Raw genomic sequence first — 17,806 nt, forward strand, 5'->3', positions numbered from 1 at the left:
AAAAAAACACTTACAGGTAGTTTTTTAGGTATGTACAGTGACCCCACACCGATGAATCACCTTAAGTTTTGTACACTATTTATGAATCACCATGTTGATCAAATGGAGTAATCCATAAACTGTGGTCATTTTTGCCGATTCATAAATTGTGGGGTCACTGTATTCTAACGAAAATTTCTTATTGAATTCCAAGAGATAACCGAGCGACGTCGCACGAGATTATCTAGAGGAATCCCAGAAACGAATTCCAGAAAGTCGAGGATCAATTCCAGAAGGAATCCATTGGTGAGATCTTAAAGTAGTTCTGGTGGAATTCAAAGAGATTACATAGAAAGATCCCATTAAATTTCCTAAACACATATCCTAGGAAAAAAAAATCTGAAAAGAATTCTTGAAGAAACTCCTGGAGGAGTCGTTGAAAAACTCGAGAAAGGATTCCTGCTGGTACTTCCACTGTAAACTTTAATTAAATAATATAAATATAAATGTATTGAATTTAAATAATAAAATATAAATGAATTCCTGTAGAATCTCCGGAGTATCTGAGGAATTTTCCGGAGAAATTACTAGAAGTATTTCGAGAGAATATTCCGTGAAACCTACTAAAAAAAAACTACACACGGGATGTCAACAGAACAAATTATGCAGAAATTTCAAAGAAAATGAAAATCATACTAGATTACCTAGAAGTATCTCAGGAATATGCTTGAAGGAATCTCATAAAGAAAACCTCTCAATGAATCCCAAAAGAACTTTTGAAAGAATGCTTCAAATCATATGGATAACGCTCCGCAGACCGTCCGTCTAGATATTTTCTAGACTTTTTGGCGGAGATGATCAAGGTCTGCCTTGTACAATTCAACTCAACTTAAATAATTTTAAACACACTAAATATGTTTCACCAATAATGTTAACTGTTACCATCCTTTGGTATGTGGGGTTTAGGTTGGCATTGGGGATAATACAAATAAATACGGTACTCACCGATGCAGAACTCCACATGATGCAACGGTAGCTCCTTGTACTGGTTCCGAATGAAGAAGATGTTCTCCAAAATGTACGACAACCGCAGCAGGAAGATGCTGTCCACATCCATCAGGTTGTAGTTGTCGTAGGATGTGGCCAGCTCCCGTACGTTATCCACAATCTCCCTGATCCGATGAACATTCTGAACGCGATCCTGCTTTCGCTGCTTTCCACCACTGCCACCGTTGATCAACCAATAGTCATGGTTGATCAATATCTCGTTCAGATACGCTTCCATGTGCTCCTTCAGGGGAACATTCTTCAGCTTGAGTTCACCATACGCCTTGGCAATGATCAGAATCTCGTCCTCGTACTTGAGGCGTTTGATCGAGATGAGAAACTCCAACAGCTGCAAGTTGCCCCGCCGAATCAACAGAAAGTACGCCAGGTGGTTGTCGATGTGCTCGGTTTCCCTCAGGATCATATGTTTGGCCAGGTCATCGAGCTTCTTCTCCAGCGCCAACTCTGAAGCCGTAAGGTACTTCTTGTTCAAAGCGTTGCAGTCGGCACCTCGGGAAATCAACAGATCGATCAGCTCGGGCCGATTGCGCTGGGCAAAGATGGACCGGTGTAGGGCGGTGTTGAAGAATTTTTCGTCCCGCTCGTTGACATCGGCACCGGTGTCCAGCAGGACGGTTACCTTCTCTAGGTCACCATTCTGGACGGCTTCAAATAGCATACTGCGCGCGCGAAGCTGCTTAGGATGTTAGGCGAGAGGGGGTCGTCGTCATTCGGGATGCCACGTGGAAACGGCGATCATTCACTGTTTCACTTAGTTTCAGGAAGTAGATGTTTTTAAGCGGATTCATTGTCAGTTCGTTGAATTTGTTTGTCATTTTGACTTTTTTGTTTTATTATTGAGTTATTATTTAGTCTTTTTCATATTGTTTTTTTTTTCTGTGCCAAAAATTCATCTGTTTAACCATAGTTTAGTGAAAAATTCAATGTCTCGAGCATCTATTGCCGGCATGAGAGTTACTTTTTTGTATTCTTTGGATTTAACTTTCCCTACGTTCCCTACACGCCAAAACAATATGATTAAATCAACAATATTTCAGTTAAACTCAAACAAATTGTCATTTTTTTTTTCAGGCCACTTAAATAGAGAAGAGAAAGTGACGACATGTACCAATTTTGACAGATCTCCTGCTCGTTTGGATCGGGAATTTGTATGGATTTGACAGATGATCGCTGTACCAATTTTGACATTGACGCCACTCTCCGTTCCAGTCACTCTCATGAAACTTATTGAAACAAATATAGATTCAGATTTGAAGCAAATGCAATCGATGTTTGAAATAAACATGCATCTATTATTCATTCCTGAAAGGTTATGTTAGAAGTGAATGTTAAATCGAATAATGAAATGAGTTTCGATATTCTATATTTTCTAATTGTTGGAAAGATATTTTTTTTTACTAAACTTCCGCATCGAATTGTAATCTGTCACATGTTCTCCAGGATATGTTTAAAATATTCTTCAAAATTCTTAAAAAAAGCAAATATTTTCCAAAAATTTTACAAAGAATTATTACAAATATCTGTTTTATTTCTGTGTAGGTTGGTTTCAAAGTTTCTTGGCTTACTAGTTGTGTTTTGCATATATATTTTTGTTCAAGAGGTTTGTTTCAAGTATCCTTATTTTGGGGTTATTTTCCAGCTTTGAACTTCTCAAGAAATATTTAACGTCCATTCTACATTTCTTGTACAACACAGAGCTTAATCATTAATCCTTTTGTATCACTCATGCCGACAATAGTTCTTTAATCACTGTTTCCTGTCAACACGTTTACCAGTTGATTCACTGCCCGGATAGTATCAACTTAAAAATCAAACACAAGTCATAAACATATCCCCAAATCGTCAACTGAACGTAATTTTCACTTTTCACTCTAACCGCCAAATTTTCAAATTTTGCTTAATTCCAATCCAAATTTGTCCGGGTCAGTTAGCAGATTATTGTTCCGCTTTTTTTTACACCAACCAACACTTCAGATCTAGAGTCTTTTTGAATTACATTTTCAAAGTATTCTTTTTTAGCAACCGACACTGGAAGGAAACAAAACGAAACGTACCATTCGCGTTCGAAATCACGGGACTGAATGAAGTGGATGGACAAGTCCAGCGAACCAACAACCGCCGTTGCTGCTGCTGTGTCGGTCGTCGCGATGTAGCTTTGCTTGCGGTCTCTGATGATGGCCTGCCGGAGAATACCTAGCTGGTGGCTCTCACTTTTCTCTGGCAATTTTAGTTTTGTTTGGTATGTGAATCTTCACCAGTGTGTTGGTTGGGAAGGCAACACATTCAAAGAAAAGCACGTGCATGTTCGGCCTGATGGAATTGTGAGAGTCGGGAACTCTCTCGGCATTCGCGTGCCCACGCGGGCCGGTGATATCTCTTGACGAAGAAAGAGGAAAACAAACTGGTGTGTCGACAGTTTTCCCTGAATAGCATGGAAATCAGAAAAAAATCCAACTTGAATTGAACAAAAAGACATTCTTGAGAAGGTTTTTCGTATCACTTTTACGGAATTCAGCATATTTGCCGTTGCTGTTTTTGGAACAAGAAACAAGAAACAAGAAACAAGAAACAAGAAACAAGAAACAAGAAACAAGAAACAAGAAACAAGAAACAAGAAACAAGAAACAAGAAACAAGAAACAAGAAACAAGAAACAAGAAACAAGAAACAAGAAACAAGAAACAAGAAACAAGAAACAAGAAACAAGAAACAAGAAACAAGAAACAAGAAACAAGAAACAAGAAACAAGAAACAAGAAACAAGAAACAAGAAACAAGAAACAAGAGACAAGAAACAAGAAACAAGAAACAAGAAACAAGAAACAAGAAACAAGAAACAAGAAACAAGAAACAAGAAACAAGAAACAAGAAACAAGAAACAAGAAACAAGAAACAAGAAACAAGAAACAAGAAACAAGAAACAAGAAACAAGAAACAAGAAACAAGAAACAAGAAACAAGAAACAAGAAACAAGAAACAAGAAACAAGAAACAAGAAACAAGAAACAAGAAACAAGAAACAAGAAACAAGAAACAAGAAACTAGAAACAAGAAACAAGAAACAAGAAACAAGAAACAAGAAACAAGAAACAAGAAACAAGAAACAAGAAACAAGAAACAAGAAACAAGAAACAAGAAACAAGAAACAAGAAACAAGAAACAAGAAACAAGAAACAAGAAACAAGAAACAAGAAACAAGAAACAAGAAACAAGAAACAAGAAACAAGAAACAAGAAACAAGAAACAAGAAACAAGAAACAAGAAACAAGAAACAAGAAACAAGAAACAAGAAACAAGAAACAAGAAACAAGAAACAAGAAACAAGAAACAAGAAACAAGAAACAAGAAACAAGAAACAAGAAACAAGAAACAAGAAACAAGAAACAAGAAACAAGAAACAAGAAACAAGAAACAAGAAACAAGAAACAAGAAACAAGAAACAAGAAACAAGAAACAAGAAACAAGAAACAAGAAACAAGAAACAACAAACAAGAAACAAGAAACAACAAACAAGAAACAAGAAACAAGAAACAAGAAACAAGAAACAACAAACAACAAACAACAAACAACAAACAACAAACAACAAACAACAAACAACAAACAACAAACAACAAACAACAAACAACAAACAACAAACAACAAACAACAAACAACAAACAACAAACAACAAACAACAAACAACAAACAACAAACAACAAACAACAAACAACAAACAACAAACAACAAACAACAAACAACAAACAACAAACAACAAACAACAAACAACAAACAACAAACAACAAACAACAAACAACAAACAACAAACAACAAACAACAAACAACAAACAACAAACAACAAACAACAAACAACAAACAACAAACAACAAACAACAAACAACAAACAACAAACAACAAACAACAAACAACAAACAACAAACAACAAACAACAAACAACAAACAACAAACAACAAACAACAAACAACAAACAACAAACAACAAACAACAAACAACAAACAACAAACAACAAACAACAAACAACAAACAACAAACAACAAACAACAAACAACAAACAACAAACAACAAACAACAAACAACAAACAACAAACAACAAACAACAAACAACAAATAACAAACAACAAACAACAAACAACAAACAACAAACAACAAACAACAAACAACAAACAACAAACAACAAACAACAAACAACAAACAACAAACAACAAACAACAAACAACAAACAACAAACAACAAACAACAAACAACAAACAACAAACAACAAACAACAAACAACAAACAACAAACAACAAACAACAAACAACAAACAACAAACAACAAACAACAAACAACAAACAACAAACAACAAACAACAAACAACAAACAACAAACAACAAACAACAAACAACAAACAACAAACAACAAACAACAAACAACAAACAACAAACAACAAACAACAAACAACAAACAACAAACAACAAACAACAAACAACAAACAACAAACAACAAACAACAAACAACAAACAACAAACAACAAACAACAAACAACAAACAACAAACAACAAACAACAAACAACAAACAACAAACAACAAACAACAAACAACAAACAACAAACAACAAACAACAAACAACAAACAACCAACAACCAACAACCAACAACCAACAACCAACAACCAACAACAAACAACAAACAACAAACAAGAAGCAAGAAATCAGAGAAACTAGAAGAACAAGAATATCAAGAAACCAGTAAAATGAGATTCGAAAAAAAACGAGAAAAAAGAAACAAAAAAAAACGAGTATTTATCGAGAAGAACAAGAAAAACGAGAAACGAGAATAATACGAAACGAAAAGATCGAGAAACGAGATAAACAAGTAATGAGAAGAACGAGAAACGAGAAAACGAGAAACGAGAAAATTGAGAAACAAGAAGCGAGAAAAACGGGAGACCAGAAAAAAAAAAGAAATGAGTAAAAAGAATAACGAGAAAAACAAGAAACGAGAAAAATGAGGATCCAGAAAAACGAGAAAAACGAGTAAAACGAGATACGATAAAACGAGAAACGAATAAAAAACAATAAACAAGAAGCGAGAAAAACGAGAAAAAGAAGCAAGGAAAACGAGAAGTCCAGAAAAAATAGAAACGAGAAAAACGAGGAAAACGAGATACAAGAAACGAGTGAAATTAGAAACGATAAAAAACGAGAGACCAGAAAAAATAAAAATGAGTAAAACGAGAAACGAGAAAAATGAGAAACGAAGAAAATACGAGAAACGAGAAAAACCAGAAACGAGAAAACGAGAAACAAGAAAAACGAGATACGAGTTAAACTAGAAACGAGAAACGATGAAAACGAGACACGAGAAAAACGAGAAACAAGAAACGATGAAAACGAGATACGTGTTAGAACCGAGAAAAACGAGAAACCAGAAAAAAGAAAAAATGAGAAATATGAGAAACGAGAAGAACGAAAAACGAGAAAAATTAGAATCCTGAAAACGACAATCCAGAAAAATGAGAAACGATTAAAACGAGATTCGAGAAAATGAGAAACGAAAACACGAGAAATGAGAAAAACCAGAAACGAGAAATACAAGAAATAAGAAAAAAAGAAACGAGAAACCAGAAAAACCAGGAAATGAGGAAAATAAGAAGAACGAGGAACGAGAAGAACGAAAAATGAGAAAAACTAGAAACGAGAAAAATGAGAAATGAGAATTGAAAAGAAACTAGAAAAAACAGAAACGAGAAAAACAAGAAATGAGAAAAACGAGAAAATAAGAAACGAGAAACAAGAAGCGAGAAAAAAACAATAATCAAGAAAACCAAAAGGGAACCAAGCCACTTGGCAGTGGCTTTTTTTGGGCACTTCCGCCCTAATCAATAGGGTACTGCAAGCACCTGATCTAACCTCACTTTGTGTGACAGTTCAGACGAGCGGCGAAAATTAAATTTACGTTTTCCGTTTCGAAACCATTATGATATACGGAAATATCGGTTATATTCATCTCTACTATTACAAAACCAATCGTCTAATTACCGTTTTACTGAGATTCTATCGAAAAACAGTTTAGCCGGATCCCACCAGAGACTAAGTCCATGTAAACAAGGTTGCTGAACTGTCAGTGCACGGCTTCGTGACGTCATCTTGCAGTATCCTATTGACACAATTTTTGGAACACGGTTAGATATATTTTTGAGATTTTTTTTTATTGAAAATATCAGAGCGGTTGCTTTTGCTCTTTATGAATATTTTTTTATAAAAATTATAAAAAAAATAATAGCTTTTTAAAAACATCTCTATCACGGTGCTCCCCAGACCGTTATTATAAAATAAAAATCTCCATCCAATCGGTGCCCACCATTCGTTTTCTATGACTATCCTGCATGTCTGGGCAAAATTTGAAAAAAAATCGTAGGGCCCATTTTTGAGTTAGGCCCTTTTAAAGGGTGTGAAGCCATTTATTCAAAGAAAAAATCAAAATATTTATGTACTCAGCCATTTTTTAACGATTTTGATGAATATTTTCAAGAAGAATTGTATTGCATTGAATATTAGACATATTTAGCATATTTTTTTGTTGAAATTTTTGACGAAAATATGAACATTTTTGTTAGTTGGCATAAATAAATGTGAATTTATTGTATTTTTTACGAATAATCAGACTTTCGCGACGAAATTGAAATCGCTCCAAAATCGTACTTAGCTGTCATCTCGGTCATCTCCGACAGCTTTTCGCTTCCTTCCCAAGATTCACGCGAAATCAGCGTGATTTGTTGTGAAAACAAGATCAGCTGGTGGTTGCCGAACAATAAGAATGAACGTAAACATCGGATGTCTAGCTGATTTTGTTGTGTAAACATGATCAGCTGGTAGACCGAGAACAATGAGAGAAAATAATAAACATTGAGACGGTCGGCGAAATCTGTCAATAGATCGGGCGAATGGCTAAAGAGCAGCAACAGAGAGCGACAGCGAAACCGAAAGCGAAATCGGAGAACGACGAAATTAATTGCACTGAAGTCTAAGTGGATAAAAAAATCGCAATATATGAAAATATTTCAAAAATGTTTGTAACTTCTCAAGTTCAAATACGTTAAGGAATTCGTGAATGTAAATAAATAAAAAAAAGTAAATGAAGGGAAAACACATTATGCGCGTAAGAATAAAAGGAAGAGGAGTTTGTTTCATCTAGTTCGTTTATTTGGGGCTCAATCGCGTACAACGCTTTACGGAGCCGAAGATCTTTTTTGAACTTAATATATACAATATACACACGATAATAACTTTTTAATCATATTTGTTAGTAATAGGAGGAAGCCACGGTACTTGTAGCAGCTCGAGGTTAGAAGGTCACATTTTGAGGGATGGACAGGTTAAGGATTGAACCAAAGGTTTCACTATCACATATCGTATTTAAAAAAGTAATATTTTGAATATGAATGTAGTGTATTATAAATAATAATACCTACACTGAAAGCCGCGTTGCAGTGAAGACCACAAAAATAAGATTCAATTTATTATGAGAAAACATGATCATCACACCACAAGTGCCTATTGACAGCGATTTGTCTTCTCTTTTATCAACTAATTCGATAATCACAAGGTGCTTTGTTCGAAACTGGTTGGCCGCAGAATCTTTTTTTTAAGTATGAGAAGTGTCATGCCATGGTAAAATTGAGAACATTAAATCATTGTGAAGTGAAACGAAACGCAGTCCCCTCAAATTCAATGGCGTTGAGTATTAGGTTCAATTCCGCAGAATAGTAATACTGACCTCAAGCGATTTTAAGATGATAAATGGCGAATTGCTGACACTATGTGGAGAAGTATTTCAAATAAAAAGACTAATGCCGAAGCAAGTCTGTAGGTATCTATTTTTTACCGAGACAACTGCATATTTTATGAGAGTAATTTCTTCAATAATTTCCGCAGCTCATTTCAACGGTTCCGGGTCATTTGGCCGAACGCCATTTGGCCGAATGCCGTTTGGCCGAACGCCATTTGGCCGAAAGGGTCATTTGGCCGAATGCCGTTTGGCCGAAAAATGAATGATGAACTTAGGTGGCAATGCCCCCGTTCCCAGCCTCAGTATAACTTGAAAGAACAGCCTATGAGTTAAAGAAGGAAAAATCTTTGATAAAATATAGGCAGTTTTAACGCCAACTAAGCACTGAATATCAAAACTAGAAAGAATAGCCTATTATTAAAAGAAGGAAATATTTCTGATGATCATATTGGGAATAATAATGTCGAAGACTTCTTCTGAATCCTTTTGATCACGATTCGGCCAAACGGCATTCGGCCAAATGGCGTTCGGCCAAACGGCATTCGGCCAAACGGCGTTCGGCCAAATGGCCGGACACCCATTTCAACTGGCGCTGTTTATAATCAACGTAAGGTATTTGTTCTGGTTTGTTTTGTGTATTATTTTTGTTTTTTTTTGTAAGAAAAGAGGATGATAACAGTAAGAAAGAAATCAATCGATGGCCATTCTCACCCCCTCCTCCCTTTTGTCCGCACAATTCTTTCAATATTTAAGGGACCGTAATACTGACCTTCTTTCCTTCAGATGGTTGATTTATTAACAACTTTGAATCCTTTTTTAACAAATATAAAAAAAATGTATAAATGTATTGACATAGAATACCAAAATAACTTTTTATCGTTTTTAAATAGCGTTTAGCCCAATAAGATTTCTAGTCGAAATGTCTTACTTCTCTGTCCTTTACATTAGAAGTAGGATTCAGGCCCTAGATAACGTCTTAAAAGACATTTGCCTCACACTAGAATGTCCAAACATCATGATGGATATCACTTTATCAACTCTTGAGAATGATTAAATGTTATTAGACTCGAGAGACATAAAACACTGGAAAAACGATTGATATCTTGTAACAAATATGTTTAAACCCATTCCACATATTTTGTTGGGATCTGCTCTGTCTCATACTTGGGTATTTATTTTGTGTTTATCCATATAAGCGTGAAAACGAACATGAATGAAGTTCGTTTTCACACTTATATGGATAAACTTTCAAGGTTCTATCTTTTTTCTACAAATTCTATTATAATCCCTGAAATTCTATTTAAATTTCATAATCTTTTTTATCGTGTGTTAGGTACATTTATATCCTATTATTTCTTTTCTTGTAATTTTGTCTGCGTTTCATTCTTAGTTGAAGCAAACATAGATGTTCAGAATTTATTGAAATACTCACGCAATAGTCCTTACTTATCCATATTACAACACTAATATGTTCACATTTTCATCAAAAAATCTAGACTAGCATTTGAAAATGGCGTAACAACCATTACAAATTTCTGCAACCTCTGATCAGTAACAGGTAGAGCAGACTCCCTTGTATCTGATAACGATATGTTTTCATAAATAAATTGAAATACGCCTAGGAGGGACGGAAGGAGCTAAGGCGTACAATGATTGTTCCGCCCTTTTCACATGTTGGTAGAAATCAGTCAAAACTATGTTTGACACTACTGGTACTCAATACAAAACGATTCATCGTGAAAATACTTTATCAAAATCGTTAAAAAAATGTCTGACCACATAAATATTTCGATTTTTTCATTGAATATATGGCTTTACGCCCTTTAAGAGGGCCTAACTAAAAAATGGGCCCTACGATTTTTTTCAAATTTTGCCCAGACATGCAGGATTGTCATAGAAAACGAATGGTGGGCACCGAATGGATGGAGATTTTTATTTTATAATAACGGTCTGGGGAGCAGACGTCTATCTTTGCTTTCTGCCTTGTGTAAAACTTTGTAACGGTCATATCAGAGTATGTGGTTATGCTCCCGTTGCGTGGCGCTAGCGTGCCATCACTTACATGAGCCTCTGCACGAATCTGGCGTACTGCTCACTCCCACAGAAAATTTTAAAACAGTTCGCACAGTAAAAGTCAAATGTGACTTTTACCACAGAGAACAGACGTCTATCTTCGCTTTCTGCTTTGTGTAGAACTTTGTAACGGTCATATCAGAGTAAGTGGTTATGCTCCCGTTGCGCGGCGCTAGCGTCCCATCACTTACATTGTGGTGTTGTCATATTTGTTTCCAGTGCTCGCCGTTTTTGGCCGTTTGGCGCTCGTGTCGCTTTGTGGGCTAGTGTGTTTTAACGATGAACACTGCCATCGTTGGGTCAAATCGACTTTATATGTGGGGCAGTCTCCATTGGTGGCGTTGAGGGAGGTATACGGAGAAATTAAACTACCTAATTTTTGGGTCGATTTTACTCAAAGCTGAGTATATCGAATAAACTAGTTACCCAAAATTAGGTTGTTTTCCCTCTTTCCCTCACCGATGTTGTCAAAAACAAACAGAGATGCATCTCTTATTGGGTCCTTGAGCCCAATAAGCCAATTTTGGGTAAATGCAGGTTTACTCAAATTTGGGTTGAATGAGGGGGGAACTATGGGATTGCGTCAAAAGAACTCAATTTTGGGTAGTTTGGCGGTTCCATGTACACTTAAATCCTTTACACACGATTTCGACGTATTTTTGTTCGAGCTTAAACGTCTGTTCTCTGTGCTTTTACTGTGCGCGGTGTTTTCAAATTTTCAGTGGGAGTGAGCAGGACAGGGCAAATTCGTACAGAGGCTCATTGTTGTGTTGTCATTTTTGTTTCTAGTGCTCGCCGTTTTTGTCCGTTTGGCGCTCGTATCGCTTTGTGGGCTAGTGTATTTCAACGATGAACCACAGACAAACAGACGTATCACTTGGAACACATTGCGATAAAAATCATCGTTACGAAATCATAATCGCTAACCACGCTGTGTTACGCAAACCACTCAGTAGGTGGCAGTAGTGAGCAAACGTCAAACAGAAGCGAAAACGATGCGAGCGCCGTGACCGAGAGATTTGCGAACTACAAAATATTTGAACTGACCGTTAAAAGGGTAACGATCGAAAGTGAGTAGAGTGAGACGTCTGTTTGTCTGTGGATGAACACTGCCATCGTGGAGTCAAATTGTTGGTCATACCGACTTTAAATGTGGGGCAGTCTCCGTTGGTGGCGTTGAGGTACACTTAAATCCTTTACACACGATTTCGACGTATTTTTGTTCGAGCTTAAACGTCTGTTCTCTGTGCTATATCTAATTTAATAATCTAAGGGTCTGTTCCAATTGGCGAATAAAAATTAATTTTTACTTAAATTTGACAGTTTGACACTTCAAATTGACAGTTCTCCTAAGGCAATAATTATCGAACTGTCAAGTTTAAGTGACAATTCTAGATTGAGTTTAAATAAGGGCGAAAGTGGCGAAAGTAACATGAGAGAATTCTCGTCATCGACTCTCTCTTCTGCAAATTAAAGTGTCAAGATGCAAGTTCAATCGACCTTTTTTACACTTATGCTAGATTACATCGCAACCTAGCGATTTATGACCAAAAAGTTCAACCATACTTGCATCTTGTCACTTTAATTTGAAGAAGAGAGAGTCGATGAAGAGAACTCTCTCATGTTATTTTCGCCCTTATTTAAACTCAATCTAGAATTAATTTTAAATCTCCAATTGAAACAGACCTTAAATTCAATATAATCAGGGCCGGATTTACAAATGTGGGGGCCCGGGGCCACAGTGTTGTGGGGGCCCTCTTTTTAGAGGATATTTCTTTTTCATTGTAGAAAAATCAAAAAAATATGGAAAATTCTTCCAAAAATTAGGGTTGTTATTGAAGTTTAATAAGCGTAACTAGGAAAAAGGCATCTACTATAAACTAAGCATAACAGAGATCCAGATTTGAAAATCTAGTCTGAGGACGAATGTAAAAGAAATTGTATCAAATAAATAACGCTTTATCCGAGAATGTTCATAGTATTAGATTCCATTCATCAAGTTGAAATTCATGAGAAAGTCCTTTAAGAAATTTAAAAATAGATTTTATAGGAGACATTTTTGATAAATTTCAGATAAAATTTAAAGCGCTATTTTTGGGGCCATTATTGCAAAACCTCCAAATAGAATTTCTTGCGGAATCATTAATAATATCTATAGAGTTGGTGACCGATTACCAGGTTTCTTTTTTTTTGTAGAACTTAATCATAAACATTCCTGACGCGACTTCGAGAGGAGTTTCTGGTGAACGCGCAAAATAATTGTTAAGAACTCCTTGTGGCACTTCAAGAGGCAAAAAAACCATAGTGGTATTTTTAGCGGAAATTCTACTAAAAGCTGCTAAAGAAATTTCATCGGCAATCCATAATGAGTTCCTGATGGAATTTCTGTTTTACTTTGAAGTATAAGTTATAAGTTTATAAGTAAAATTTCATAATAATCTTTGGCGGACGAGTTTTTAGCCAAATTAAACAAAAATTGTTTGGAAAACTTTAAATATTTCAGGATCTTTCAATAATTTCTCCACAAACATCTACTGCTATTTTTATAAGGAACCTATGGATTTGTTAAGAGTTACACATTCAAGCCAGGAAGAAAAATTCGTCATGGATTTAATCATATTGAAGAAAATCTGATCAGATCTCCACCTAAATCCGACCAAAAAATTCTTGCTTGTTCCTTCAAAGAAATATTTCAACAATTCCGGGGTTCGATTTGAATAATTTATAAGTTTGGTAAGCGAAATCAAACTCTACAATTCTAAAAACTGTTCTTTATTCTGATAGAAACACTTGCAAATCTTCAAAGAACTATGTAGATTTTTTTTTTTAAATAATATCAATAATTTTAGACAGTAATAAACACGAATTTTCAGCAGAAACTTTTTGATTCTCTATTCCATAGCATTTAAGATTTCGTCCAGAATTCAGGTGAAGATTTTCTCATGTATTTTAGGTCAAATAACTTGTGCAATTCACAAGAGTGATCAATTCAAACCTTAAAAATCTTAACAACTTTCTGGAAAAGTTTGAAATTTTATGAAAAGGCAGATATCTGCTTCTTTCTGATTTGAAGCACAATATTTCAAACACATCTTGAGAATAATAGTATTTGGGATAAAAATTAAATCAAGATGTTTCTAGCACTACTTTTTTTTCGGTTCCTATTTGAAGTAACATTTTGTGGGGGCCCCTTAAATGTGGTGCCCCGGGGCCATGGCCCCCCTGGCCCCCCCTTAAATCCGACTCTGAATATAATGAATATTAAAAAAAATTGCCAGCTCTCGGCGTATGATTTCTTCAAGTGCAGAAGTGTTCGCAGGGCTGGACTGCAGCTCGGTTGCGCTTCATAACGTAACGTCTGTAACGCCTATCTATGTAACGCTCGATTGACAGTTCTCGTTTTGAATTTTGTTTACCGCGTCTTGCGCCGCGCCGGGCTAGTTATAACGACTGTCAAAACGCGACTGAATTTATTCGTTTTCTGTGTTTAGTTTTACTAGCTATTTTATGAAATTTTTACTGCATTATTGCTCTTTTTACACTGTATTTCATTGCTCCCGTAATACATCTGTGCATGCAAGCCGTGGCCAACATTATTTTTCTAGTATATCTGTGATTTGTGCGTGTTTCTAGTGCGTGATTAGTGACTAGCTCTTGTCGGAATGTCGTCCCACATAAGCGATTTCAACAGCCACATCCAATCGTATTTCGTGAGCAGCACCTACGGAAATGAAACCCAAATCATCAACAGTCTTAACGTAAGTAATAAACCATACTCCAGATGGGGCGAAAGTAATCAATCACCTTTCTTCCAGCACCTGGCGGTGGTCACCGACCAGCGAACGTTCGACCTGTCCGTCTACGGGAACAACATTTTCTTCGTCAACCTGCACCGGTTGATGAGCACCGGATCGAAGAAGATGTCCCTGCTGTGGGCGGCAGTGTCCGTGCTGGAAACGGCGTCAAAATGCGAGGAAATCCGACAAGCGTTGATCCGCAATTTCCACTATCTGCCGACGTTGGCCAATCTGCTGAAGGAAATTCACAGCACCGAACAGCAGCAGCGACTGCTGGCGCTGATCGAGAAGCTGACCCATGGAGCGCAGCTGGAAAGCTACGAACCTTATGTCGAGTCGCTGATTCTCAAACTGTTGTCGGTGATGGAGCAGGGCAGTGGCCAGAAGGATAAAACCGAACTGGTGACGTTGGCGCTTTCGATTCTGGTGAACCTGTGCTACGGGAATCTGCCCATGACGTACGTGCTGACGAAGAATATCAGCGTGTCCGGCTTCTGTAAGCAGATCAAACATCTCGGATTGGTAACGTGCAAGATGTACATCATTCTGGAGCGAAACGACTACATGAAGGAGATGGATCTGCACTATTTGCTGAAGATGAGCTTCCAGGAGGTGAAGAATATTTTGTCTACAAAGTGAGTAAACTGGATTGGTTTGGAAACTACATGATTTCATCCTCTTTTTTAATTCTTTTTCCCATCTTCCAGAAATAGCTTCATTCTGCGCCACGTGGTAGACTACCTGCACTACATCCGGCAGCTGAAGAAAGATAGCTGCAGCAAGGAGGATCAACGCAACGCCATTTCTCTGGAAGACAACTTCTTCCGAGACAATCTGAAGGACTTTTTGGACGACATAGAACGCTACACGGCGGCACAACACGCCGAGAAAGGACCCGGGAACACGAGGAAACGACGGAAAGTTTCCGACGAGAAAAGTCTGGACAGTTCCGGTTCGAGCGAACGGGATGACTGCATGGATGTTCTGTTCGAGATTTTGGCGTGTATAGTGGACTTGGAACCGATTGGAGAAGTCTTCCGCAAAAGGATAGCGGATTTGGCTTTGAAGTGGATTCGGACGAAACAGAGCTGTTCCTGTGCGGTGGATCTGATGAGGGTGGTTCTGGAGAAAAGTGACGAAAATAAGGAAAACCAATGTCAGCAGAAACTAATCGATTCATGTGAAGCGGTACTGGAGGATTTAGTAAGCATTGTACACCACAACAGCGATCAAGTTCTGGTAGGTTTTAATTAATAACTTGAAATTGAGGGATCCCTTACATCGATCCTTTTGTTTTCAGATAATCTCGGTTTCGAAGCTGCTGACGACGCTAGTTAGCCTCCAGGGAGCTTCCAACTCCACCTTGGACAAAGCTGCCGAGCTCTTCTTCCAGCACACGTTTGGAAACATCCTGAGCTCATTCAAATCCAGTCAGAATTTCGACTTTTCCCTTCCTGATGGTGAAATCGAAGCATTTCTATGGGCACTCCACACCTTTCACGAACTGGCCAATGTTTCGCCAACACTGTGGTTTGCCAAAATGGGAAATCTACTGAAGCAGAAACCCGTTCATTTCCTCATCGCCAAGGGCTTGACCAGTGACAACTCGGAGCTGACAGAGGCCACGTTGGCCATCAGCTCGTCAGTGGATTTCCCTCGCAAGGATGTATCTCACATGATCAGCATGTTGAGTTCCAGCAACCGAAAAGTTTTGGGCGAAAGCCAACAGCAAAACACAGACCGCAGCAGCACTCGATCGGTTCCACTACAAATGCCCCCGCCGGCTAATCTCAGCAGAGATCTTCTCGAACGAATGGATCAGACGGTAACGCACATCCAGGATGCCGTATCGTCCGGGACGATAAATGACGCCACCCAGGTGCAGTTGATTGAATTCTACGACGCCAAGATACGGATGGAGGCACATCTGATGCAGGACCTTCAGGTGACGGTCGAGGCCATGTCCAAGCAGATCGGCATACTGATGCATCAGAATCAACTGCTGACGGCGGAGGTGAACCGGGTGCAGAGGAAGAATCTTCCACTGGCGCTGAAAGTTTCCACGTGCGTATTTTTGGAATTGTTATGTTCTACAGGTCATATCTTCTTTTTTCTTCTTCTTCTTGGCGTAACGTCCCCACTGGGACCAAGCTGTACTTTTCGAGATTTTTTTTTATCTGTATTAACGAGATTTTTAGCCCTTGGCTGGTTCATCTCAGGACCCACCCTTTACTTCCCTTCCGAAGGAAGAACTCACATTTTGCGAGTTTGTCGGGAGTGGGATTCGATCCCAGGTCTTCGGCGTGATAGTCAAGTGTTCTAACCATCACACCAGGTCCGCTCCACAAGAGAGAAATTGAGGTTTAGATGCATGCATTAGCAGATTATTAAATTGAATCATTTAGAACGTTTTTTTTATTACATCTTGTGATCGACAATATTATAATAAACAATAAGCATTAAACGATTTTATGAACTTCTTGTCTTCCACAGATTGCAAACGGAAAACCGATCGCTTGAAAAAGAACTCACCCAGGTCAAGAGTGCCACGGCTTCATATGACAAGAAGATCAATCAGATGAAGCTTGAGCTGTCGGACTACATCAAGCGATACAACGACAAGAACCAACAGTGGGTCGCACTGACCAAGCAGATCGAACAACATCAGAAGCGCGAAAGTAACTACGAGAAGGAGAACAAACGGTTGCAGCATGAGCTATCAAATATGGTGAGTGCTTACTACCTACTTGAAAAGACTTCAGGGGGGATTCGAATAACTTTCATTTTTTATTTTTACTAAAAACAGGCCAAAACGAGCGAAGACTCCCGCAGGCTGCTCCGGGCAGCGGAGGAGGATCGGCAGAAGATCACCGAGCAGAAGGAAAGCGATCGGAAAATGTACGAAGGCAAGATTCGCGAACGGGAGCGGGAAATATCGAAACGGAACGATCTGAACCACCAGCTGGAGAAGCAGCTGACCGAGCGCGACAAGAAGCTCCAGTCGCAGGAGAGCGAAATGAAGGAACTGCTGGCACAGATTGCCACCAAGAACGAGCGAATCGAGCAGGTCGAGGAGCAACTGAAGGAAAGTGAAAACATCCAGAAGGCGATCTACAGTCTCATGAA

General features: G+C 37.9%; 2 protein-coding genes across 6 annotated transcripts in view; one reads left to right on the plus strand and one right to left on the minus strand.

Moving 5' to 3' along the window:
* Positions 1 to 3,227, minus strand: part of LOC109427802 (uncharacterized) — a 188,438-nt gene extending 185,211 nt beyond the window's left edge. Inside the window, exons 1-2 of one of the 4 annotated variants that reach the window (XM_062849543.1) lie at positions 3,044 to 3,227; positions 985 to 1,940 (exon numbers count right to left, since the gene is read on the minus strand). In XM_062849543.1, coding sequence (XP_062705527.1) covers positions 985 to 1,705 — 721 coding nt within the window. In that variant the 5' untranslated portion in view covers positions 1,706 to 1,940; positions 3,044 to 3,227. Of the gene's footprint in view, positions 1 to 984; positions 1,941 to 2,819 lie in introns of all 4 variants that reach the window. The other 3 variants (XM_062849542.1, XM_062849541.1, XM_062849544.1) reach the window with 3 other exon arrangements.
* An 11,073-nt stretch (positions 3,228 to 14,300) lies between these two features.
* LOC109427814 (testis-specific gene 10 protein) lies at positions 14,301 to 17,794 on the plus strand (the record flags this gene model as incomplete). Of its 2 annotated transcripts, XM_062854823.1 has the most annotated exon segments (7): positions 14,354 to 14,442; positions 14,517 to 14,641; positions 14,699 to 15,315; positions 15,388 to 15,919; positions 15,981 to 16,744; positions 17,174 to 17,408; positions 17,487 to 17,794. In XM_062854823.1, coding segments are annotated over 6 exon segments (2,552 nt in total), but the record flags the coding sequence as incomplete, so codon positions are not given.
* Positions 17,795 to 17,806: the final 12 nt, after the last annotated feature.

Source organism: Aedes albopictus, chromosome 2 (assembly GCF_035046485.1).
Source record: "Aedes albopictus strain Foshan chromosome 2, AalbF5, whole genome shotgun sequence".
Classification (NCBI taxonomy): domain Eukaryota; kingdom Metazoa; phylum Arthropoda; class Insecta; order Diptera; family Culicidae; genus Aedes; species Aedes albopictus.